We start from the raw sequence: 26,360 nt of genomic DNA, 5'->3' as shown, positions 1-26,360 counted from the left end.
AATCCCGGCGAAATCCAGTTTCAAAAAGTTCCAAACTACAAAGAGAAACCCGACGTTATTCAAAGTTAATCCCACGTTTTTGTTTTTTTTGCCTCTTCCTTCGCCCGCGGCGTCGCGGCGAGAAAATCACCAACAACCACTGAAGATATTATGAAACACACACTGACCTCCGGTAGTCGTTGTCCAGAAGGTAATTTTTTTTGGGGAGGGGGTGGGGGGGGGGGCAACTCCTGAATGAATCATTGTCACTACAAATACTACTACGACGTACTATCACCACCTTGGACAGTCACAAGAGTTCACCGTTTAGTTTTTTTCCCCCCTTTTTTAAAGGAATTAAAAAAAAAATGTTGTCCTGCCATGTTTAATGACCGTCAGTCCGGTCGGCGTGAACCCGCTCCGCCCCCCCCCCCCCCCCCCCCCCCCTTTTCACACCCCGTTCGCCACGGCGCAGTTTCCGATCACCTCCCCGCCGGTGGCGAGCGAGTACGAGGCGGGCACCGCTGCCAGAGCGGTGGCGGCCGCCACCGTGGCGCCCCCGGTGGCGGTGAGGTGCAGCGGCGTGTCGTGGACGCGCGAGTAGTCCCTGTCGCTCTTGGCCAGCAGGAGGTGCTGCTCGCCCGGGCGCAGGAGGGTGCGGCGGGTGAAGGTCTCGCCGTCGGCGATGCTCTCGGGCAGCGGCTGGCCGCGCGGCTCCGGCAGCAGCAGCAGGCAGATGATGCACAGCAGCGTGCAGCAGGCGAAGATGACGTGGTGCAGGAAGTAGCCCTTCTGGTTGTGGAGCTCCATGATGGGGGCGGTGAGCATGCCGAAGCCGGCGCTGGCCAGCACCAGACCCAGGCCCCCGCCTCTGGACACACAAAACAACCCCAGGGTGAGCTTTTGACTTTCCGTAACTTTGATATTTTAACTCTACGTGACCCTGGCAGGGCCCTGCGTTCTTCAGGTCGGCTTCTTTTAGACGTTCCAAGGTGGAGATATAAACATTGGGGTGTCGCTCTTTTGCTGTTGCTGCTCCCAGACTGAGGAACAAACGGCCCCCCCGACATTCACACCACTACTCATCTCGGCCTTTTTAAATCAAAGTTGAAAACCCATTTATTTAGGTCGGCTTTTAAATCTGTCTAGGGCAGTGTATTTATCCTGTATGCTCTGTTTTTTATGAATTTCTGGAAGGCTTCCAACAACCTGCAGCACCTCCCACAGTCAGCACCTGTGTTTTATGTATTATTCTTGTATTTATTTCTTAATGCATTGTTTTTATAGCTTTGTTGACTTTGGGTACCACTGGGTTATTGTAAAGGGCTATACAAATACAATTTGATTGATTGATTGATAAACACAGAATGTGTGTGCAAATAGTCCAGTTATTTTACATGTGATGTCAGTGATGTCATACACCTCCCCGCCACTAGTCGGAGCTACCGAGCAGTGAGAAATGAAGATACGTTGTATTGCTAAATTGATGTGGTTTGACACAATGTTCATCTAAAAAAAAAAAAAAGAACGAGGCATTGACTTGCACCGACTGGCTTCCACTTCGATTTGTCGAAAGTTAAAGACGGGATATTATAAAGAAAATTTAAAAAAATAACAAAGCGACTGAGGTACTCGCTAAAAAGTGAGTATATAGCATGTACTGACGTTTTCCACATTTTTTTTGCTCGTTTTTGTGTGATTAGCTTCATTTTGTTGTTAAATCTCAGAAGTATACGTCATACATATCTCATTATACTGAAAGTTTTTCGTTTCCTCTTGAAAATCTTAAAACGGGACTTCATCCAAGCTTGACTGAATTTCACGTCTTAGAAATCTCGCGAAACGGGGACAAAGCCGTGTCTTGTACCATGGGTTGGTATGAATCATTAATAAAACAAATGGACTTTGACCGCGAGGTGAGGAAGAGTTCTAAAATATTTCACTTGAGAGCAAAACTCATTTTCACCCTTTTAATTTTCCGCCAAAATCCGGATCTCCTGACCTCCAAAAATCCAAATGACTCAGTTTGACTCGTTCATACGTCCTCGGGAGTCACAAGCGTGTTACTGTGCCGTCGATGCGTCGGTATATTACAATTACTGCGTCGCAGTATATTCCCGGACGGCTCACCTGATGACGGTCGGAGTGATTTCAGCGCAGAAGAAGATGCTGAGCGTGCTGACGGCGTGAGACGAGAACATGCCGATGATGGAGAACGCCACCGAGAACTTCCTGTTCAGGCTGTCTCTCAGAACTGGCGAGACCAACAAACAAACAAACAAACAAACAGACACCATGTGAGGGAGACGTTAAAGTGCCTCTTAAAGATCGAGATCAGAGGCTCTGCAGCCTCGCTTTCACAAAATTATGTGTATAAATATAAAAAAAAATTCTGAGCACACCACAACTATCTTTCTTAAATGTTCTAACCGAAATAAAAACTAATAAATACTGAGAAAACGGCTGAAACTGCAAAAAAAAGCTGACAGAAAACAGGAAAAACTACAAAAATTGTCATTTAAAACAGTCAAAAAAAGATGTCTAAAACTGTCCCTAAAGTAGTTAAAATCCCCCCAAAAAAGAAGAGAAAATGGCAAAATTGGCTATAAGACTAAATAGAATCTGTCTAAATTGTAATGAAGGCAAAATTTGTATTTTTTTTTTTTTTTTTATTTCAGATAATTTACATGTTTTGCAGCTTCAACCACTTTATCTGATAGAAAATCATAAAAATGTTTCTTGTGGTCAGTAAAAAGCTGCAGAGCCCCGGGTCTCCTAACTTTCTAATACATCAACACCTTTCTCAATAAAAACCACACGCATATCCCAGAATATCAATATCAATATTTGAAATAAATAGGTTTTTTTCATGCTATTTTAACATTAATGAGCTGCATTTCTTCTTAAATGCTTAATACTTAATAATAATCTCCATATTTTTGTGTAGAATTCTTGATGATGTGATGGTGACTTGATAAAAAATCTTGTGTCGATTGTTCCATTAGAAATATGTTGAAACATATCCAACACTTATTTTTCCAGCTGTACATGCTGGTTTTATTTTGGCGGGTCAGGTCGTACCGATGTCGTGGCGAAGGCTGTACTTCCCGATCACTGGATCCCAGCAGAGCGGCGGAGAGAAGAAAACAGTTAAAGTCATTATGAAGAATTAAAACAAAAAAAAAATACTGCAAAGAATGCAGAAGTAGAAGAAGAAGAGAGTTTTCTATCATCCATTAGAATATTGCATCCTCGGAGCTGCATTCAGAATCTGCTGTGTCTGTGTGAGCTGGACTGGCTCCGCCCCCACACACGCCCATCTATGGGAAAGAGGAGGAAGTACTTCCTCTCGTGGCGCCATGTGCCAGAGCAGAGCTGTCTAACTGTGGGAGGAGTCAAAAGGGGGAGGAGCCTGCCTTGATTGTGATTGGCTAAACCCCCGATGACACTATATAGGGTTTGATTTCTGATTGGCTGCTTGGAGCAACACACTTTTTAAAACCTGGAACAAGCCGGGGAGAGAGAGGACACACTGTCTTCACTTCTGGGGCGTCGTTCCAGGTATGAGGATGATTATTACTGCTGGAACACTTTTAGAAAGTGATTTTTTTTGCCTGATATGAGCCTTTTAATGGAGGAAGATGCTCTATAATGTGGACGTCAACACAGAAACGTCGTCTCCACTCACGGTTCAGTAAGCCCAGCTGCAGCAGGGAGGCCAGCGCCGTTATGATCATGAAGGTGAGCAGGCCTCCGCGCCGGCCCATCAACCCCACCGCGGGGCAAAGTGCCAGACAGGTCGCCACGGCGATCCCGGCCATGGTGTAGTAGTCGGCGTGGCACAGGGCGGTGGGCTGGGCCTCGGGGTCCATCATGCTGCGGGAGAAGCAGTGGTGGATCCCGTAACCTGTCAGGCTGAAAGAGGCGACACACAGGCGGACGGTGAGCGGCCGTTGCCGTGGCGCCGACGGCGGGGGGGGGGCGGGGCTACGAGACGAGCCACAAGTACGACACACTCACGAGTTGACACACAGCACCACAATGTTCTTCCAGAGGTTCCTGGTGCTCATCATCTTGACAATGCAGGTCCTCTGGGGTTTCCTGTGCAGCTCCTGCTCCAGCTCTGGTGGGAAACAGGAAACACACACCTTGAGACCTTTTCCTTTCGGGGGGGGGGGCGCACAATCAGCGTTTTTATAAAACATCTATCCTTAAATTCAGGAAACCTGAGTAGTTGTCAGGTGAATCCACCGAGACATTAGTCTGTTAAGTTTCATCCGTATCCACTCAGTCGTGACCGCGTGACTTGATTTGGATGCATTTGAACTGTTAAATATAAGATTTTAACTTTTTTTTCCACTTGTGTTATATTGGCCTCCAAAGGGAGTACGATTATTTTACCTTTATTTTCAATTTCTCCGCAACAAACCTCTTTCTCACTGGCCTTTATGTCAATATTTTACCAAAGAAATTGGCAGCTTTGTGTCATAAGAGCTCTGCAATGAGCGACCGCATTAAAAAACAAAAACAAAACAAAAAACTTTAATTTATAAAATATTTCCCAATTCGTTTTGATTTTACAAAACTTCCTGATGTTTCATGTACGGTAATGGTGCATTGCAAGAAAACCGCTACATTCATAGGATTGGGGTTAAATTGCTTTTTTTATTTACATTTCTTTCTTTTTTAATAAATGTAATTAATTTAAATGAATTAATTAATACATTATTCATTTAAATGTAATTCTGCACAGAAATCTTCTCCGCGCTTCTTTAGGTTGTTCCGCTGGTGATTTGTTCTGATTGTATTGTAAGAAGCCAATCAGTGAAGAGATAATCCAGAATATTATGGCAATTTAAAGTTCAAAATTCAGTTCCAACCCAGTTTTCTAGATTTAGATTCAAAAGGTCCCGTTTACATGATTCAAGTCGAAAATGCATCGTTTTTTTGGTGTTTATCATTTGTTTACACGGCAACGTTTTGAAAATGATGTAGTTTTCACGTGGAACCACTAGAGAGTGCTGTTTGTTGTTTCTGCATTGAAACCAATCATGCATTGCTGCTTCGAACAATTAACGTTTAGTTTTTCACTTAAACGTCCTGTAAACAGGAGCTGATCTGCTCCTCCAGCAAACAGGAGTTTGGCGAGATCGTAACCTGTAACTGTTAAATTCTTCTTTTTAAATTGATTAAGAGTTTTAAAAAAATTCGATATTTATAGAATTATCCAACATGTGAACAGCCGGATGTGTTATTATCAACAAAATAAAAATTTTTGTTTGGCTTTGGGTTTTTTTTTTTACACTTTATTTCTAATCTTGTTTTCACTCAAACATCCAGTTCTAAAAATATGTCTTCAAAGAAATAAATGAGCTTCTTCCGCAAATGATACATTTTTTCTTTTTTGCTCATGATTTCATTAAAAAAAAAAGTACAAAGTAGGAGGCGCGCTGCCGAACAGCATCTCAGATGACCTTCGTCGTTGCGTCTCTGCTATTTTGAGCCGCAAGTCCCACAAATAAGCCGATTAAACGCGTCACATTGACCTTTTCCGCACCCGCAGGAGGTATTTTGTCATCTGCGGCACTTTAATTAACCGCGAAAGTAAATTGCTACTGATGATCTGTGACGTTTGACCTTCCAATGTTAAAAAAAAAAGGAAAAAGAAGAATCAAAAGGTCTTTGATTGCGGTTGAATTTCATCACCGGTGCAGGAGGAAGGTGTGGCGGGAAACTCTGAGCCTCCGGTTGCCTGATCATTTCGTCAGAGCAGCTGTGACGGGTTAAAAGCGAGCAGCATAAATGAGGCGAGGAACTGAAAAGAGCACAAAAAAGAAAGATCTTCATCGCGGCGTCCGGGTATGGTTTCGCCTCACCTGTGAGGACCCCGCTGGGCTCGCTGCTCATCTCCACCTGGTTCTTCCTGGCGATGCGCAGCATCATGGCTTTGGAGCGCTTGTAGTGCTGGGTGGCCAGCAGCCAGCGCAGAGATTCGGGGAAGATCCTGCAGGGGGCGCCAGAGGACGGTCACACAAATATTCAAACATGCGGTTGATGTGGACGTGTACAATTCATGTATAAATGTGTGCCTGCAGATAGTACGCAGCCACACAAGCACTGAAGTTAGTGGAAAAACTGCTATATATTTATTTATTTAATATCAATGCAAATAAAAAGAATATAGAAGCACAGAGACGTCTCGAGGCAGTAGGTCATTGCGAGGGATTTGAACCTGAATCCCTGGATTTAGGATTATTGCATCTCAGGTCTTGTAAAGGTTCTTTTTTTTTATTTATCTCAAGTAGTTTTGTTTTTTTGTCTTTGAGGTTTTAAATATTTTATCTTATTTTATCAATAAAATAGCCAGTAATATCAAATTTCGACCTCAGATTGAAGAATAATGACCTTTCATACTTTTTTGCCTTTCTTAAAAAGTTATTATTAAAACTCAACAGTGGGGGGGGGGGCAGTAGCAGGTTGAGGTCCTGTTGAGAAAGCAGAATGTCTTTGTTTCAGAAATGTTTTGCATTTACACGGCAACGTTTTTGATGTAGATTTCCTGTCGGGCCACTAGTGGGCGCTGTTGTTTGTAATGAAACGGAACAATACGCTGTAGACTAAACAATACGCTCTATTTTATTCTACTTTACTTAAACATTCACAATTGGACATTCTCGTGGACTGACGACCAGGTTGGATTGTTATTATGTTGACTGTCAAAATAAAAGTACTGAGACCTTTGTCGTCTCTGGGTTCCCGTCTTTTGAGGTGTCAGATAATTTCCTTGCTCTCTTACTCTCGAGGTTTGTCTCCTCTGTCGGTTTCTTGCCTCCCATTCATTGTCTATGTGAAACGTCGTTGTCGTGGAAACTAAATCTGGGCGGATTCAGCAACTGCACTGCTTGTTTCTCCCTTCAGATGTTTTCAAAAATATTTTTTCTCGCAATAGAAGAGCAAGTTTGTTGATTTGGTTTGAGCTCCAGGAGCAGACCCCCCCCCAGGAGATTGTCCAATCAGGTGCAGGCAGCTGGGGAAGAAGTTGACTCCAGTTCACCAGGGAAAGGAAAGAGATTATACTGGTATCAACGCACCCAGTTTTATATAATAATAATAACGCCTTGCTGGCTAATTATAGAATCGCAGTGGAGAGAAATGTGAGCCGGAGGGATGAGATGTTGGGTTGAACCCGTTTATTTACTTAAAGGAGTCATGAGATCCAGCTGTCAAAACTTCCACACGGTCTCATTGGTCAAAAAAACTTTATATTCCAAATGTAAATCAAGCTTCTCCTTGATTTTCAAGTCATTTGAATATCGGATCCTAGGAGCTGCATTCAGAATCTGCTGTGTCTATGTGAGCTGCACTGGCTCCGCCCACACACGCCCATCTATGGGAAGAGAGGAGGAAGTACTTCCTCTCGTGGCGCCATGTGCCAGAACAGAGCTGCCTTATTGTGGGAGGAGTCAAAGGGGGAGGAGCCTACCTTGATTGTGATTGGCTAAACCCCCCGATGACACTATATAGGGTTTGATTTCTGATTGGCTGCTTGGAGAAACACACTTTTTAAAAACCTGGAACAAGCCGGGGAGAGAGAGGACACACTGTCTTCACTTCTGGGGCGTCGTTCCTGGTGTGGAGACGATTATTACAGCTGGATTTTACATAATATGAGTAAAGTCTGAGTTATTGTCAATAAATACGGGGGATCAATGAGAAAGTGTCGCAGTTGAAGGAAAAACCTCCATTTTTTTTAAAGGATCTAGATTGCAATTTTCTGTGCGAGAAAAAAAAAAGAGCACTTCTTGTGGACCATCAGAACACAATAAACACAAATGTTGAGTTTCTTTGTCTGAGACACTTTATAACGGCGTCATTAGCTTATTAAACAGCGAATCGGTGAAGAGTCAAAGGGCAAGAGAGGTTATAGTGGGGGGGGGGGGGGGTGGTTACTGCCCCCCCCCCACGCTATGATGCCCCCACACAAAAATGCCCGAGAGCGGAACATGTTGACTGGAGCTGGTAAGAAGAAAAACAAGAGTAGAAAGAGGGTATTGTTGGTGGAGGACTGTGGAGCACAGTGTGTACAGTGCAAGCCATCGCCTGGCTCAGCCCAGTGAAGAATCTGCCACCCCTAACACCCCCACCCCCCACCTCACCCTCCCACCCCCCCCCCAACTCCTCACCAGACGTAGGGCAGCATCAGAACGAAGGGGCTGATGATGACAATCTGCAGGACCTGCCAGTCGTCCCGGTCCGGCCAATCGCGGCACAGCGCGGCCACGCCGGGCATGAGGAGCTGGCCGCCCACCATCAGGAAGCTGGCCACCATGGTCATGGAGAAGCGCCAGCCTGGCAGACAAAGCTCGATCCCTGAGAGAGAGAGAGAGAGAGAGAGAGAGAGAAGAAAGGGAAAATATAAAGGAGAGACGTGTGAATTATACGTAAGCGGCATGTGTGTGTGTTTGGTCAATAGCGACGGCGGTATTGAGTTTCCTCTCTGAATTATTGAGCGCTCTCATTACTGAGCCGTCCCCTGAGAGGGCGCTAGTTTAACGCCAGGCTGTTTAGTTTTCTTCTTTGTTTTTTGTTTTTTTTCTCCCTTTAACCCTCCTGGGCCGTTTTCCACTACAATGGATTTTTTTCCTTTATATCTCAGATATAAAATCCTTAAACCTTGCTTTTTTTGGGGTGTCATTTGGTTCAGGACAACCTCATAAATGCAGCGCTGAAGTAATTTTTTCAGTTTGGCATTACTTTATTAACACAGTGGATCTAAAAACAACCATAAAACTACAAATTCGGTTGGGAAAAAACATCGATTTATTGATGATAATATTCCTAGACATGCTCAACAAATCATTTAGTTTACTTGTGAAGTAAATCTAAACCATAATTAAATAATATTATAACTAATTGTTATATTATTGCTACCATATTCAAGGTTCAAGGTGTTTTATTTGTCATATCACCAGTAAAAGCCAGGTACTATTATTATATATATATATATATATATATATAATATTTTTATTGTTATATTATTGCTACCATTATTAGTAGTACTATACGCGAGTATTATACACTATTGCACACTGTTATTATCTGTATTATTGTTATTATTATTATATAATGCCTACTTCCAATGGCTCTGCCACTGCACCTTACTATTTATTTATCTTGCTTTTATCTCCTGCTTATTTCTAAGTGCCCATGTTCCGTTCTGTGTTTCACTTTATGTCTTATACCCAGATATTTTTATTTCTTACTTTTCTTACTATTCTATTGTATTTAATAATATTCCTATGTACCAGATTGCTGCAACGAAACAATTTCCCTTCGGGGATGAATAAAGTAATTATCTATCTATCTATCTATCTATCTATCTGTCTATCTATAAACTTGGAGACACCCCCCCCCCCCACCCCCCCCTCTCTGACTGGGCTCCCCGTCCCCTCCCTGTAACATGGTACAGTCCAGATGGTCTGGTCCATATGGCAAGGTCTATTTGAAGGTGACCATTGAGGGAGGCAGGCAGGGGGGGTAGGAGAGGGGGGGGGGGGGGTACTCACTAACCTGTGCTGACACTTCTTATTGTGAAGGAAGAGGGAGAAACGGGGGGGGGGGGGGGGGGGGGGGGGGGGGGGGGGGGGTCGAGTGGCGAGAGCAGGGGCAGAATACAAATTACTCTTCCCTGGTTGGACATGAGAAAGTCCCTCCATTCATCAGAGGAACCACTGGGGGGTTGGAGGGGGGTTGGGGGGGGGGGTGAGAGGATGAAAAGCACAATGAGGATGAAAAAGGAGGGGAGGCCAGAGAAGAGGCACAAGTTTGATGCTCGCATGTTAAAAGGCAGAAGAAAAAGAAAAGGAAGAAAAAAAGCTGAGGAGGAGAAATGACAAGAAATCTCTGCTTTGATTTTTTTTTCCCCCGGCGGCGGCGTCGGACTGCGACTTTCAAAGTCACTGAGAATCGTCCCGGCAGTGGCGGCGGAGATTAGAGCGAGAGAATTCTACCCTGACCTCGGGGCATTTAACCCCGCGGTCTGGAGAGATGGAGGCAAATAGGACAGCGAGTGTTCTGGAACCAAACGGAGGGAAATAAACAACAATCTAGACGTTTTAAATCTTCTTTTAGCTCGTAGTTTAATGGCGGTGGGGCGTTTCTTTCTTTCTTTCTTTCTTTATCTATTTACAATTCTATCATGGCGTCCAGAGTGGAGTCAACATGTTCTCCGTGTGCATTTTATTTACTATTATATGATTTTTTTTAAAGGGTTTTATTTGGATTTCACGAGCAAACAAAAGAAGTTGTACGTCATGCCATCGTATCACTTTGCTCATTTGAAACGGAAAGAGAAAGGAAGAACAAATCAAATTAAATTAAAAAAAACAAGGGTATATTTATTATTTACATACATTTTGCAGGCGAGAGAAAAGGAAAAGAAATGCAGCCAATGCAAAGACATCGGGGGGGAAATATATTATTATTCCATTGTGTGTTATTTCCTTACATATAAAAGGGCAAAAGGGAATCAAATATGAACTTTCTTCATCTATAGCTTAAAAGGGAATAGTGGTATGAGTAATACTATTCATTAATTAATCAAGAATCAGAATTACTGGCATTACAACACACTCTTATAATGTGTATTTTCGGTGTGCAGTAACACATTGACTCTTATTTTCACTTAATTTAAAACAAAAAACTAGTTTTTACTGCTTAACTTTCCACTCACGACACTCACTATTGGATTATAGTAAAATAATCAAATTATTTTTGCTCCGATGAAGCATTTATGACCTTTTCCTGTGTTTAACATTGATTTGTTTCCTGTTTCAATCAAATGTACTGTTTCATTGATAATTAAATGAACCATGTCACTCGTGTTACTTTCACAAGTGAGTATTGCTTAAATAATATTATGCTATGAGGAATATCACCGCGTTCTCTGGACGATAAATCTATAAATGGCTATAAATGGTGTAACACGTACATTGTTCACTCTTGTGTAACTGTTAACTCTTCTGGGATATCGGCGTGCACACACACACACACACACACACACACACACACACACACACACACACACACACCCTGGTAAGGACCTTTTGTTCCGGCTGAGTGGGAGAATGGCTCTCCTTGTGCCGATTATCTCACTGCCCCCCTGTGGGCTGATCTTCGCTCGCCCCCACCGTCCTCCTCCCTTCTTCCCTCACCAGGGTTGAAGTGCCCCCCCCCCGACCCCCCCCTCCCTCCCTCCCTCCCTCCCTCCCTCCTCTCCCACTGGGCAGCTCCTCCTCTGACTTCTGTTTCCTGGGATTTGCTCAACCAAACCCCCCCCCCCCCCCCACACACACACACACACACACACACACAAAGCTATACAATAGACGAAAAGGAGGCTGAAACAAAGGGAGAGCAGCAGAGAGCAGCTGATCTAATTGAAGTGGGGGGGGGGAGGAGGGGGGGGGCTCATCTTTGATGACAAATGGCTGACGGCACCACCACACACACACACACACTTTGTGTTGCTTGCTGCTCGCTTTGCTAACCTTGCCTGGGGCGCGACCCTGCTTCTCCGACCGGCCGGATTCAGAGTCGCAGGCCTGTGGTGACGAAGCGGTTCACCTTCAAGCCGGTGAAACGAAGGGAGGTCTGCACCCCGGAGGGGGGGAGGGGCACACCTGAGTCTGCATGGACGGTCTGCAGCCGCCGGAGCCGTTTCACTCATCACGGCTTATTTGTTGTTGTTTTTTAATTAGGATTTATTCTCCAAAAAATTTAATAAAAAGAAAGAATTCAGATTTGTCCTGCTCGCTCTGCCCTCGTCAACACAACAACTATATATTTGCATCAATCTGCCCGTCCAGCTCCGCTTTTCTCTATCTGATTTTTTATTTTTTTAGATTTTATTTTTATGTAACACTGGGAATAACGCTTCTCCTCGCGCTGCACCGTCTGCATGGAAACTGGAGAGGGAGGGGAGTTGGAAAGAATTAATCTCAGTCGAACCTGAACTGGCTAAAACAAGCGTTTCCCGTCAGGCCGGGCCGCGAGAAGCAAGCGAGAGCCTGGGGGGGGGGGGGGGCGTGGCCTCCAGGGGGCGCCACGTAAAAACTCACATCTTGAAATCAGTTATTACTGTTAACTTGCCCATATTATCTGTGTCATTATTAATAAAAACATTCAACTTCCCACATGAAACAACATCTTTGCATCTGCTAGTCAACATTTCACTATAATGACAATAAAGTAAAAAAAGAAAAAGACACTGTATATTATACATGCGTAGTAGACAACATGTTCCTCTCGGGGTTCTTCGTTTCCGTTTCCTCTCCAGGAATCCTCCTTGTTAAGGATCGGCGTGCCTTGAGGTTCACTTTGAAGCGTGGCTCTGAATCGCCTCTTCGATTTCTGAGTTTACCGAAACTGTGAAGTGAAGCCAACCAGAGAACAAACCCGTCCAGACCTGCTGCTGCTCTGCGTGGTCGTCCGGTTATCCAGAGACCTCTTGTTAGATGGAGGTTATTGAAATTCTCCACAGATTTCCACTTTATATATATATATAAAACTTACACGTCACGTACGTCTGGGATTTGCAAAGCGCCACTATGACCTTTTTTTTTTTTTTTTAGGGGGATTTTATAAATGGAACTAAAGTAACAGTAATACTGGATATAGAGAACTTGACAAAGGCACAGCGGGACCGATTCGGCAGCCGCTACCTGCCTCGCCTCATGACAACAGCGTCTTTGTCAATACCTCCGAGTCTCAGCGGAACACAGATTGTTTCAGCAGTATTTTTTTTTTATTTATTTTTTGTCCTGCCTCTCCAATGCCAACAACTCGTCCCCCGTAGGCCTTGAAAGCAGCTCCCAAAAAAAAAAAAAAAGCTCTGTAGCTCACTTGAGTTGCTTCAGTAAGTCTGCTGAGATTCACACTGTGTGTTCAAATGTTGACCTATTTTATCGGGTGGAAAAACGAAAACTTCTCTCTGTCGCGAATCAAAACCTCCTCTGAAGTATTTGGGCCACACTCAAGTTAAGTTTGAGGTCGATTTGAGCAAATGTAGAATTTGAAATGTGATTTGGTTCCATTTCAGGGCAGCAGGGGAATGAAAAATTAGTTTTTTTTCATATATTCACGCTTAAAGTTTGCCGGTTCCCCTGAAATCATCTTTCCTGTCATCATGTGCCGAAGAGCGAACATATTGACGTCCGGTTAGATACAGTTTGTTGCGGCACTCTGTGTCCACAAACACCTCCGGGGAAATATCTCTGGCTCTTTAGTCGCTAAAATGTCCCAGTTTGTTCCCGCGGAGCGTGTCGAGCTTCCACTGGAGGATTAGAAAAAAAACGACAGAAACCCGCCAGCTGCGGCCTGAAATGAAGCGGCGAGCGTTGAAAGGTGCTAAAACTGCACCGTCATACAGCTTCGCTCCGTTAAGGTTCGAGCAGAGGGGTTTTCAAACACGTGTTCACGTTCACCCTGCTTCCTCCGGACCTGGGGCGGGGGGGGGGGGGGGGAGGAAGAAGTAGTGAGGAAGACTCTTATTGATATCCGGTCTGAAGACTTTATATCGCGGTTGTTTGTGGCTACCCATTAGCCACGAGCTAACTAGCCTAGCCACTAAGGGCTAAAGCGGTGGGACTTCCGTTTTTTCGGTCCCGACCAATCGAGCAGAGGGGTTTTCAAACACGTGTTCACGTTCACCCTGATTCCTCCGGACCGGGGGAGGGGTGAGGAAGAAGTAGTGAGGAAGACGCTAATTGATATCTGGACTTTATATTGCGGTTGTTTGTGGCTACCCATTAGCCGCGAGCTAACTAGTCTAGCCACCACGGGCTAAAGCGGTAGGACTTCTGGTTTTTCGGTCCGGACCAATCGTTGAGACGTGTTTTTTCTTCACTTCCTCTCTGGTCAGTGTTTGTTTTGGGGCGACAGCGCCCCCCCCCCCCCCCCTTAACCAGCGGCTTTTGTAATTGCGTGACATTTTCCAGGCGGCTAACGCCCCGTCGTGAACCGAGTCCCAGACTATCCTACCGTGAAAGGTCCCGTAGAGTCTGGTCTACGAAAGACATGCTCTTATAAAACAGAGGAAATGGTGACATTGTACTACAGATGTCAAACTGATCTACTAAAATCTACTAAAATCCCATAACAGACAATATCACCTTAAAGCAGAATATCTTTTGTTGTTGTTGCCAAATTCAGATTAAAATATTTTCTGTTAATTTAACAGGCCTCATGCAACCAAAACCTTCACTTTACATTTCACCGGCAAAGTTCTGTGCTGCCATCTAGTGGTGAAGAGTATTTATACATGATTACTCTGCAACACACTGTCGCTGTGAGAGCAAATGTTTTTTTAGAAAAATACGTGAAATTGGATAATTTCCCACGGCACACCTGACGAGATCTCGTGGAAACACCAGTGTGCCGCGACACAGTGGTTGAAAAACACTGGTTTAAACATTAATGAAGGGTGAAGTTTACGAGCCACGCCTCCATCACCTCCGTCGCTATAGATCAGAGCTTCCACTGAATCGACGGTCGTCTAACTGTTTACTACAAATTTCCTCCCCTCAGTAATTTCATTTTTGGATGAAGCGACGACTAGTGGCAATAAAACAGCCTAATAAAACCAGGAACAGAGAACTATATTTAGCTGCCACAGTGTTTTGATGTTTTTAGTTTTGGTTGTTTTTGACAGTGGAATTACCTGATGTAAATCCAGCCACGGCACAAAGCCGCCGCTCTTCTTCTGAAAAGAAAAAGCGGCGTATCCCCTTCACACTTTCACGATCACGGCATTCGCCTCAGAAGTGTTTGGTAACGGACGGCCGGGTTTCGCGAGACGGGATTATTTCGCACATCTCAAACGGGAAAGAGAAAACAAAGCCGGGCGCTACGTCGCAAGCTAACAAGCCGCCCGCGGACGTGGCGCAGTAATTTAAACGCCGGACACCCGCGAACACATTTGCATGCGGGAGGTGCGAGCGGTGGCCGCGTCTTAGTTTATTATTATGCGCCGCGTGCTGCAGGGAGATAACTGGGCGATGAGAGATTTTTCAAGCGAGAAAATGAGAGCTGGTTTATAATAAAATGGTAGTAGTAGGAGGAGGAGGAGGAAGAGGAGGAGGAGGAGGGGGAGGAGACGAGATACGAAGGAAGCAAAAGATGGAGACGCTGGATTTATAAATTCCGAGCTGCGCTTACGGCGGCAGGCAGTGAAAGGAAAGTGCAACCGCAGCACGAACACATAAATACTGAACGCCATCCATAAAACACCGCATGCTTATTCTGGCGTTTTCTCTTTGCGATCTCCCTCCTGCTGCTGCTCCCTCTTTTTTTTTTCTTCTTTTTTTAATAACCTCTCAGCGGTCGAGCAGATGCCGCAAATTACTGTGCGTTGCCGTCTGTGCGGCTTTAACGCGGCCAGACAGTTTTTCCAGTTGTGGCTCTGCGGCTCATTGACTCCGGGATGAAACATGACATGTGAGATTAAAACTGCTTTAATTTCAAGGTGTTTACATACTTAATGGGTGTAAAAAAACAAAACAAACAAAAAAACATCTGGCCTGGCCTGGATGATGTGCCGGTGAGTTCCTTCACAAGATATCAAGTCCAACCTGCTGAGGTCTGAACTCATGAGAAGAATTTGTCACAAGAATTAAAAATAAAAAAAAATAAAATTTTCAGATAAACTTGTGAAACGGTTCTACATTAGATTTTACATCGAAAACATTAATAAAAAAGTGTGTCCTCTCTCTCCCCGGCTTGTTCCAGGTTTTAAAAAGTGTGTTGCTCCAACCAGCCAATCAGAAATCAAACCCTATATGTAATCGGGGGGTTTAGCCAATCACAATCAAGGTAGGCTCCTCCCCCTTTTGACTCCTCCCACAATCAGGCAGCTCTGCCCCGGCACATGGCGCCACGACGTACTTCCTCCTCTTTCCCATAGATGGGCGTGTGTGGGCAGAGCCAGTCCAGCTCACACAGACACAGCAGATTCTGAATGTAGCTCCTATGATCCAATTTTCTAATGGTGGGAAAATTGAGGAGTCTGAAAAAAATAACAATTAAGAACTAAAAAAAAGGGTCACATGTGTGACTGGGCAGTTTATCCTTGATAATGAGTTTATTTCTCAATACACCATTAACCTCGCTGTCTCACCAGTGTCCTCACATGATTTTCCAGTTTCATATAAGCCCCCCCCCCCCCCCCCAACCAGCTCTCTGTGGTTTGGAGACTCAAAGGTGGCGAAGACTCATTGTTTATGTTGGAAACTTTGCAAACATCGCAGATTAAAATCCAATCCTCCAGAGCCTCCAGTCGGCAGACGGCTCGCAGGCGTCCATTTTGTTTGTTTGTTTTCACGAGTGGTTTGGGGGGAGGTTTATCGGTGACGCCCCCCCCCCCCCCCCCCGGAACAAAACCCCACAGCTCACGCAGAAAGTCAGCGCTATAATCAGCGGGGGGAAAGGGGGATCAGGGGGGGAGGATAGAGCCACAGTTTGACCTCCAGAACACATGTTTACTTCATGGAAGCACCATTGATGAAGACAGTAAATCGGGCGCAGCGAGAAAGAGGGGAGCAGCGGGGGGGGGGGGGGGGGGCGTTGGTACTTACGGAGCACGTAGAGGGAGAGAGCGAGGCCCGCCAAGCAGAAACCCTCAAAGAAGCGCAAGGTGCTGAACATGGTGACGTTTACTGAGAAGGCGACGCTCAAACCGAACACCAGCATGAAGAGCACCGACAGGATCAACACCGGGTGTCGACCGAACCTTAGAGGCCCGGAGAGAGAGGGCGAGAGAGAGAGAGAGAGAGAGAGAGAGAGGGCGAGAGGGAGAGAGAGAGAGAGAGATAAAGATGTAGCATAGATATCAAACACATAGGCAGCACTGGGGTGGGGGGGGGGAGATGCTGCAGCGCCCCCTAGGATAGCCAAAGCACCCCCAAGAAATGTTGTTTTGTTTTGTTTTTTTAGTGGTTTATTTAGATTTCTTTATGTGTGAAGATTCCAATTTGTTGCCTGGTTAATTAATAAATACTTAAATTTGTTTTTAAACTAAAAAGCTGTGTCATGTGATTCAGCCAGTCGCTGCAGCGCACGCATTAACCTTTGAACTTACTACTTCCTATTATTACGAGCACATTTTTCCCTGGTGACTGCATAACTTTTTTTTTTTTTTTTTTTTTTTTAAATGTTTGCAAAATTTTGTAAAAATTTTTTTTTAAACAAATTTAGCAAATTTTTTTTAAAAACATTTTTTACTTTCTGAAGCGTTTTGTTTCTTTTTCTTCAGTCAAATCGTTGCAGCTCTTTCTGTATCCTGAAACACAACCTGATGCAAATTTCAGGTATTTACAACTCAAGTTTTGAGCATCAAGTGCTGAATTTGCCGTCATCTTGAACTATTAGGTACTTTTTTGAAATCTCAGGAGAATCGTTCGCTGTCCAATATAGTTTTTAGGGTTAAAATATCTCCTGGTTCGATGTTACGACTGCAACAAAATGATCAAAATGTCTTTTTTTTAACAGTTAAAAGAAGCTGGAGTGTTTTTGTAACATAAAATTGTGCTCCGTGTCCCTTATGTCATATTTCTGGTCCAAAACTTAAAAATATATCAATAAAATATCTGTGAAATCCACTTAAAAACGTACTACTTCCTGTTATTACGAGCACATTTTTCCCTGTTGACCGCATAACTTTTTGCAAAAAAAATTTTCCTTTTTAATTTAAAAAAAGGGAAAACAATTACTGATGCTTTTGCTCTGAACAACAACAACAACCGACGTATCGTTTCATTAATCTCATGGTCTCTATGCAGCGTTTATAACTCATTAGATCCATTGAACCAATTTTTTTTTTTCCAGATTTTTACTTCCTGTGTGTCTAAATATCTTCTTTTTTTTTATTGTTTTAAATAGCGGAGCGTTTACTGTATGTGTGTGGAACTAAATTCCCAAGAACCGACGCCGCCACCGGTCAAAAAATGATAAAATTATGTGAAGGAATTTCTTCGGCTTGTTGGGTGTGTGTGTGTGTGTGTGTGTGTGTGTGTGTGTGTGTGTGTGTGTGTGTGTGTGTGTGTCCGAGGACAGGCCGGTTTTTATCGGGGGTCAGTGGGTCAGTAGGTCGAATCAGAGCCGAGGCCTCGGCGGCCGGAGCTTTTCTTTACATTGTTGCCACGGTTACTGATCCCAGTCACAATGCAGGGGCTTCCTCTCTCTCTCTCTCTCTCTCTCTCTCTCTCTGATTTTTTTCCCACGGTGCAGCTCAGGTGGCTCTAAAAGGCTGCAGCCGGGGTCACGAGGCTCGATTTACTCGATTACAAAACGTCTTCTCACTGAGCTCAGCATATTTAATCCTTTAATTTTTTTTTTATTTAAAGGAGAAAACTCCTTAAAGTGCGTTTTTTTGCAGACACGAGATGCAGAGGCACGCCTGCTTCATGATATCATGATAACGCAAGAGGAGAAAGACTCATTTAGCTGGATTTCCTCTGAATCGCACGCCTGGAAAAATGACTGTCACCTTGAATTGTTCTTGAGCGGAGAGGAGAAAGTGGGAAGGGGAGGCGGAGCTTACCAGTCAGCCATGACACCCATCACCAGGTAGCCGAATATGGAGCCCACCAGCAGGGAGAACTTGGCGATGTGGACTTTCCAGGCCGACTCGCAGACCAGGTTCCACTGAGACAGACGAGAAAGAGACGAGCGTGAGGACGGCGTCCAGCCGGGGGGGGGGGGGGTCGGGGTCGGATATCAAACCGTCTGGCGCCACAGGGGACGGAATGTCGGGGGGACGTTTAAATATAATGTTGTTAAAAAGAAAGACACAATAATCAGCGTGTTGTGTTATTAGTAATAATAGAATAAGGAACTATGGTGACAAAAAAGAGGAGGAAAAAAGAGAAAACTTTAAGAAAGTCAGAAAAAAGGAAAAAATTTAGGGAAAAATTATAAGAAAAGAGGAAAAAGGAAACACTGGAACATTTCGAGACAGAAAGAAGGAAAGAGAGGAAAAAGGGAAAAAATAAACAAAGAAAAATAGAGAAGAAAAAAGAAAGAGAAAGATAAAGAAAAGAAAGAGAGAGAAGAAAAAAGAAAGAAAAGTGAGAGGGACAGAGATATAGATACAGATAGAGAGAGAGAGAGAGAGAGAGAGAGAGAGGGAGATATACAGATAGAGAGAGAGAGATACAGATAGAGAGAGAGAGAGGGAGAGAGAGAGGGAGAGATACAGATAGAGAGAGAGAGATACAGATAGAGAGAGAGAGAGAGAGGGAGAGATACAGATAGAGAGAGAGAGATACAGATATATATATATAGAGAGAGAGGGAGAGATACAGATGGAGAGAAAGAGATAGAGAGAGAGAGAGAGAGATACAGATAGAGAGAGAGGGAGAGATACAGATGGAGAGAAAGAGATAGATAGAGAGATACAGATAGAGAGAGAGAGAGAGAGAGAGTCTAATATAACAGAAATCAATCTCCTCTCTCTCTGCTCTCGGGTCAATAAACTGCCTCTGCAGCTTCCAGCAGGAGAAACTAAGTCAAGGACACACATGAGGGCAATTTGGATTCGTGCTCACAACCCTGAGAGGAATCTACCAGGGGCTGCTTGTGCAAACAGCGCTGGACTTTAATTTACCCAGAGAGAGAGAGAGAGAGAGAGAGAGACTGATGAAATGACTCTCCCATCCGCTTTGTATGGGACTTTTTATTTTCAGTTTTTTGGGGATTAATTCAGAAACGTTTCGCCGCCAACGTCCCAAAATCTGATCAATTGATCCTCTGATGATGACGAATCATCGCTGAAGATTTCATGTGATTCGGGTGAGTAGTTTTTGCGAAAAGTTGGTGAAATACATACATACACACACATACATACATGTGCATGCATACATACATACATGCACACACAGACATACATACACACACACGTACATACACACACACACGCACATACACACACACACATACATACACATACGTATGTACATACATACACACACATACGTACGTACGTACATACATACATACATACATACACACACACACACACACGTACACACACACACACATACATACATACATACACACACACACACGTACATACATACACACACACACACGTACGTACATACATACATACACACACACACATACATACACACACACACACATACATACACACGTACGTACGTATGTACGTACATACATACATACATACATACACACACACATACACACACACATACGTACATACATACATACACACACACACACATACATACACACACACACACACACGTACATACACACATACATACGCACATACATACACACATGCACACATTTGTAAATGTAAAAATACTTTAAGGTTTATGTTAAACTAGCTACCCCCCCCCCCCCCCCCCGCTCACTATATGGTAGAGACGTTTTAATTATTAATAATAAGGAACGGCGCTCAGTGAAAACCAAACACCTGCAGGTGTCGAGGTTTGTGAAGCGACTCTGAATGTGAGGTTGTGGAGGAAATCCTGCCTGAATCCTGCAGCCCACGAAATCAAACATCAGTGCCTGAGCTCCGTCACGTGGTGCACTGGCACTGATTGATCCACCCCGTAGTCATTTGCAATTTTAATTTTCTATTTTTTTTTTTTTCTCACGAGCAAACTGTTTGTTTTACCTCGAAGGGTAGCAAAGGCTTCTAATGCACCTGGAATTGCTGCAGACTCTGATTCTGGTTGTGAGTAAAGGCACAATGGAAACGCGTGCAGACGTCGGCCATGTTTCCACCTCGTTGGACAGCAAAGGCTGAGTTACTCACTTATTTCACCTTCAATATGAAGACGAGAGTATTGAAATGAATAATAAAATAAAATCTAAACGTCAATCGTGACGCCCTCAGTTTAAGGTTAAAGAGAAAAATCACGAACACTTGGAACTACTTGGATTTTACTTTTATAATGTAGTAAAAACTTTCCCCTCGTCGTCTCCAGTGAAGGTTATATCGCAACAAACGCTTTCTGATTGTAGAAACGTGCTCTTAAAATACTATTTACTTTCTGAAGCATTTTTTTTTCTTCTTCACAGTCAAATGGTTGCAGCTCTTTCTATATCCTGAAACACAACCTGATGCAAATTTCAGGTATTTACGACTAAGGTTTTGAGCATCAAGTGCTGAATTTGCCGCCATCTTGAACTATTAGGTACTTTTTTGAAATCTCAGGAGAATCATTGACTGTTAATCATTCAGAGAAGCGTTTAAATCCCCTCACGGCCTCACCAGTTTCCACCGATTCTCACTGCGCTCGCTTATATAACGGCAGAGTGTGAGTTACACTGGATTCAACGATCAAGAAATTCATGGTCCAAAACAGGTTTTTGCTAAAAAAATGAAAATTTTTGGGACGTCTTTAGTCAAAAAAATATAGTTTTTAGGCTTATAATATCTCCTGGTTCGATGTTACGACTGCAACAAAATGATCAAAATGTCTTTTTTTTTTAACAGTTAAAAGAAGCTGGAGAGTTTTTGTAACATAAAATGGTGCTACGTGTCCCTTATGTCATATTTTTGGTCCAAAAACGTAAAAATATATCAATAAAATTGCTGCGAAATCCACTTAAAAACAGTCAAACACAATTAGCGCCATCGTTCCTACAATGCCACATTGCGCCACAAGGTGGTGTCGTGAGTTACACTTTGAGCAGAAGAACAGAATTTCCAAAACGGGTAAAAAGTCGTGGTGTTTGTCAATAGTTTTTAAACTAAAAAGTCTTGACCTGGATCAACAAACATGATTTGCACGAGTTGCAGTGACTTAAAAGCCAGATACGTTTTATTTTAACACGTTGGTTTTAAGCCTCCTCTTGGCCTCAGGCTGAGCAAACACAATGGGGGTGTTTTGTAAACTATAAATACTGTACAAATAACAGAAGTGCCGCTAGTTACCTGTGCAGTTACGAGTAAACGGCTGCAGGAGACGACATTTTCAGAGGTTTTAAACCTTAAAACCTGCATTTAAGTGCATTTACTGCTTTAAGACTTTGTCATTAAATGGGATTTATTTGGCCGCTCCGTTTTGTCTGGCCCATGTAACCTGCGCTACTTTGAACCCAGAGAAAACCCCAGCTGATGTTTGTTTAGTTAAAGACTCAATGGTATAATAACACACATCTGGTAGATTGTTGGCAGGGATTAAATTGTTGGCAGGGATTAAATTGTTGGTGGGATTATCCCAACGCCCTTTGTCCCCAATTCTAATTCGCCTCTCCTGTTGTCTGATGTATGAGTGTGTGACACCGTGATGAGTTATTTAGCCAATCATATCTCATCTAAACACTCAGATTGAGGTCAGTGGGTAACTTGTCACTGGTGTTTGTCTTCACTGCCCACTGGGGGGGGGGGGGGGCAAATGATGAAGACCCAGTTTTAGTGGTGAGGATGAGGAAGAGTGGTGAGGTGTATTTATATTCTGGGTTTTTTTTTTTTCTATTAAGATCTATCAGTCGTTACCTTGGTAACTACATTCTGACTGAGTCCCGTCTCCAGCTCCAGAGTGCGCTCCTGGCAGGCGCACAGCAGCGCGCCCGCGTCCCCGGTGCCGTTCCCCGGGAGCAGGAGCGCGGGGGGCGCCGCGGTCCAGTTGGCGCTGCCGTTGCCCGGGGGTCGCACGCACGTGCCGCTGGGCTGCGCCAAGAGGAAATAATCCGAGAACTGGCTGAAGCCGATGAACAATGCCGGTATCCAGGTCAGGACCACGAGCTGCTTCTGGTGCCTCCCGAAGCCCCCCAGGGACGGCAGCACGGAGCCGTCGGTGTGCGGCAGCAGCCGGGGCGCCGGGTGCTCCAGCGGGGTGAAGCCGTTCTCGGGCGGGTGGTGGTCCTGCGCGTCCGGCCGGCCGGCTGCCATCACGGAACCCCCCCCACCCCACCCCCCCAACCAACCACCACCACCACCTCCCACCCCGTCCACAAAGGCAGCAGCTGTGCGCACGCGAAGCGCTCCGCGTTAAGCCCCTTTGACACAAAGAGAAAAAAAAACACCACGGCGGATAAATCCGGTGCGCAGGAAACAAAAACTCCCTTCGAACCCTAGAAAAAAAAAAAAAGGGGAGGGGGGGGGGTGGGGGGGTCCTCAGTTCCGTGCGGGCGCGAGGAGGCACCTCATAGCGACGACGGGGCTGGTAGCGACCAAGGGATGTCCGAGCGGAGCGCGTGCGTCAGGGGCTCCTTGGGCGCACCGGCTTCCATGAGTAACCGCGCAGGTCCGTCCACGAGGGGCTGGAGTGTGGGGAAGTGTCACGCCGATTCCAGATCATCGAAGCCTCATGCCGGTCCTCCCATCCAGCAACGCCACAGGTCTCACACCTGTCCGAACCGTGACCTCCGGGCGGTGGTGCGCGTCCGGCGCAGCGGCACTGCGCTCTCGGTCATCGCCGCTCCGCCGCGGGGCTCCTGCCGCTCCTGCCGCTGCTCCTGCCGCTGCGTCTCGGAGACGCCATGAAAATGTGCCGCACGGTCTGTCGCTGTCTAGTCAATGGGACACGGTGCCAGGGAGAGGAGAGGAGAGGAGGGATGGAGGGAGGAGGGAGGGATGGTGGGGCACTCAGACCCCGCCCTCCGTCGGTCGCGCTATGCGCCGCGATTGGAGAGCCTTCAAAAGAGCGACTGCACCACTGACGGGCATCTGCAGGCAACAATGATCCCCTTTGTGCAGCTTCTGCCCCGCGCTATCGTTCTATGAATCTTTCAAGAGCGATCAGTCAGTCATGTTTACCTCCGACTGCACAACATCCATCATTCATAGCTGACGGAACCTCTGGTGCGGCTGTATTTTCCTTTTTTGTTGTTGTATTGCGCGTCCCACGGAGGCGGTTTTACGTCACATAACTTCTTTTTTTATCTATAGTTCTCATTATAAATAGAAGAGGTTTGAGGAGAGACAATAGGATTTGCTTTTTGAAGGAGTGTGTGTCGCCTCTCGGCCACCAGAGGGCGCCACACTCCAGAGATCCCGCTTCCTTTGCACTTGTTTCTCCCGCTCGGACAATCGAGTGTCAAAAAATAACGACATGAAATAAACAATAGCGCCTCGTTTCTGCGCGATTAAAGAAGCAATGGCCGCATTAAAGAGGCGAGATGGCAGGAGGGGAGAATATGAACAGACACGGTGGAGCTGCAGCATGACTGAGGGAATGACCTTGAGAGAGAGAGAGAGAGAGAGAGAGAGGGGGGGGGGGGAGGGGAGAGAGAGTTGGCTTTCTACATTGAAGCACATTTATTTGTACTTTCTTCTCACCTTCTTCTTTCTTCAGCTCATAAAACGACTGTTTCGTGTCTTTGTGTTTAATATTTCAGGTCAATTTTCATCACATCCAACAACAACAAAAATATTATGAATGTACCCATGAGACAAATAAGGATCTTTTTATGAGCACAACGACCCAATGCAGTATCAGACCTGATACCTGATAGTGGTATCGGTATCCTGGTATCCCTGCAAAATATCACATATTGAACTTTTAAAACCTCTTTAGGCAATTTTTCAGAAAAATGGAAAATGGGAAAGTTTGCCTAAAATAAATATTGTATAAAAGGAATTTACGGACAATATATGACCAGACTTTTTATTTGATTTGGAGAAAAAAAGTTTTGATTCTGACTTTAAACCACAATACAAGTCATGGATCCTTAAGAATTTCTGACAATATACTTTTTTTTTTTTTTTTTTAATGGAACTTGAGTAAAGAAGTTTAATCAAGATTTTTTTTTTTTTTTTGAGGGGGGGGGGGGGGGGGGGGGTGGTTTAGTTGAGAAAGTATTTATAATTTCACTTTTGTAATACCTGTGAGTATTTTTCCACCTCCGCAGTTTGAGAGTTTAGCAGAGAGGTGACAACTTGTGCTCACCTCCCACTCATTTCTCACCTCCTTCCTCCTCCTCCTCCTCCTCCTCTTCCTCCTCCTCCTCCTCCTCCTCTTCCTCTTCCTCCTCCTCCTCCTCCATTACATGCTTCGAGGACGAGATAAACTGAACAGGCTGTTATTGTTTTATTTAATCTTTTTTCTCTGCGTGCCCTCCGTCACCGCCACACCCAAATCACAGCACATACCAGAACCGGCTGAGGCATTTTCGGGATCCTGCACAGAATGTGGCCCCGCCCACACACACACACACCAAAACACTAATTGAATACTTTAGGCCCAATTAGAATGATGTAAATGGTATATTTAAGTTATTTATAGTCACTTTACGATAAATACCTAAACGTTATAATAGCTTGTAAAAACATGGCCGCCTCACGCAGGTTCATTCACGTGTTGTAACAACTGACAAGATATTATATTGATCTGGTTATTTTAACTTTTGCTTGAAAAAACAAACAAGAAAATACAGTCGTAGGTTCAATTCTGGGCCTGGTTGCAAACTATAATGGAAAAATGGCGAACAATAACCTGTCAAATAACATAATAAATATGGCCGTTTTAAATGCAATAAAGCACACAGTGTATTTACTTTCTAATGGTGATATAATATATTTGTGCAAATATAACAAAGGTCTTGTCACTTGCAGCCAATAATGTTGGGTTTTTTTTGTTTTCCAGGATCAAGAAAACATAGTTCTTATATTTGTTGACTGAGGATACATAATATGCGTCTCTCTCACTTATGGTCGCAAAAAATGTGGAACAAACTCAAATATATTATGAAATTATTACGTTATTTGGATTATTACCTATCTGGAGCTCTTCGCTCCTCTGCAGTGGCTCCTGAAACATTTACAGAGCGATATGTGAATAAACCATTCATCTATTTTGATTTAATTTACACATCAGACTGGTTTTTATCTCTTAGCTGAAAAGGGCTTTTAAAAAGGTATATTTGTTAAATGAAGAAGAAAAACAACAAAAATGGCTTAGAAATGGTAAAAGTAACCCTAAAATGACCCCATGAAATGTTCCAAACAGTTAAAAAATAATAATATTACTGCTGAAATTATAAATCGGAAGAAAGTGTGTCCTCTCTCTCTCTGACTTGTTAAAGGTTTTAAAAAGTGTGTTGCTCCAAGCAGCCAATCAGAAATCAAACCCTATATAGTGTCATCCGGGGGTTTAGCCAATCACAATCAAGCTAGGCTCCTCCCCCTTTGACTCCTCCTACAATTAGACAGCTCTGCTCTGGCACATGGTGCCTCGAGAAGAAGTACTTCCTCCTCTCTTCCTATAGATGGGCGTGTGTGTGGGCGGAGCCAGTCCAGCTCACACAAGACACAGCAGATTCTGAATGCAGCTCCTAGGATCCAATATTCTAATGGAGGGAAAATCAAGGAGGAGCTGGAAACTTTTAATCTGAGGTTTCTGGAC

At 44.3% G+C, this 26,360-nt stretch overlaps 1 protein-coding gene across 1 annotated transcript; it reads right to left on the bottom strand.

The window, feature by feature from the left end:
* Window positions 1-429: 429 nt before the first annotated feature.
* Window positions 430-22,906, bottom strand: slc22a23 (solute carrier family 22 member 23; the record flags this gene model as incomplete). The annotated part of the gene is made up of 10 exons (XM_080506413.1): window positions 430-850; window positions 2,110-2,233; window positions 3,061-3,093; window positions 3,668-3,894; window positions 4,000-4,102; window positions 5,856-5,983; window positions 8,163-8,349; window positions 16,611-16,765; window positions 18,575-18,678; window positions 22,511-22,906. 10 exons carry the CDS (start codon window positions 22,904-22,906, stop codon window positions 430-432), a joined length of 1,878 nt encoding a protein of 625 aa, XP_080362539.1.
* Between the last annotated feature and the right edge of the window lie 3,454 nt (window positions 22,907-26,360).

The sequence above is a fragment of the Blennius ocellaris genome, assembly GCF_963422515.1.
Source record: "Blennius ocellaris genome assembly, chromosome: 12".
In the NCBI taxonomy this organism is placed as follows: Eukaryota; Metazoa; Chordata; class Actinopteri; order Blenniiformes; family Blenniidae; genus Blennius; species Blennius ocellaris.
Note: the sequence above shows the minus strand (reverse complement) of the source record. Positions and strands in the feature narration are given on the sequence as shown.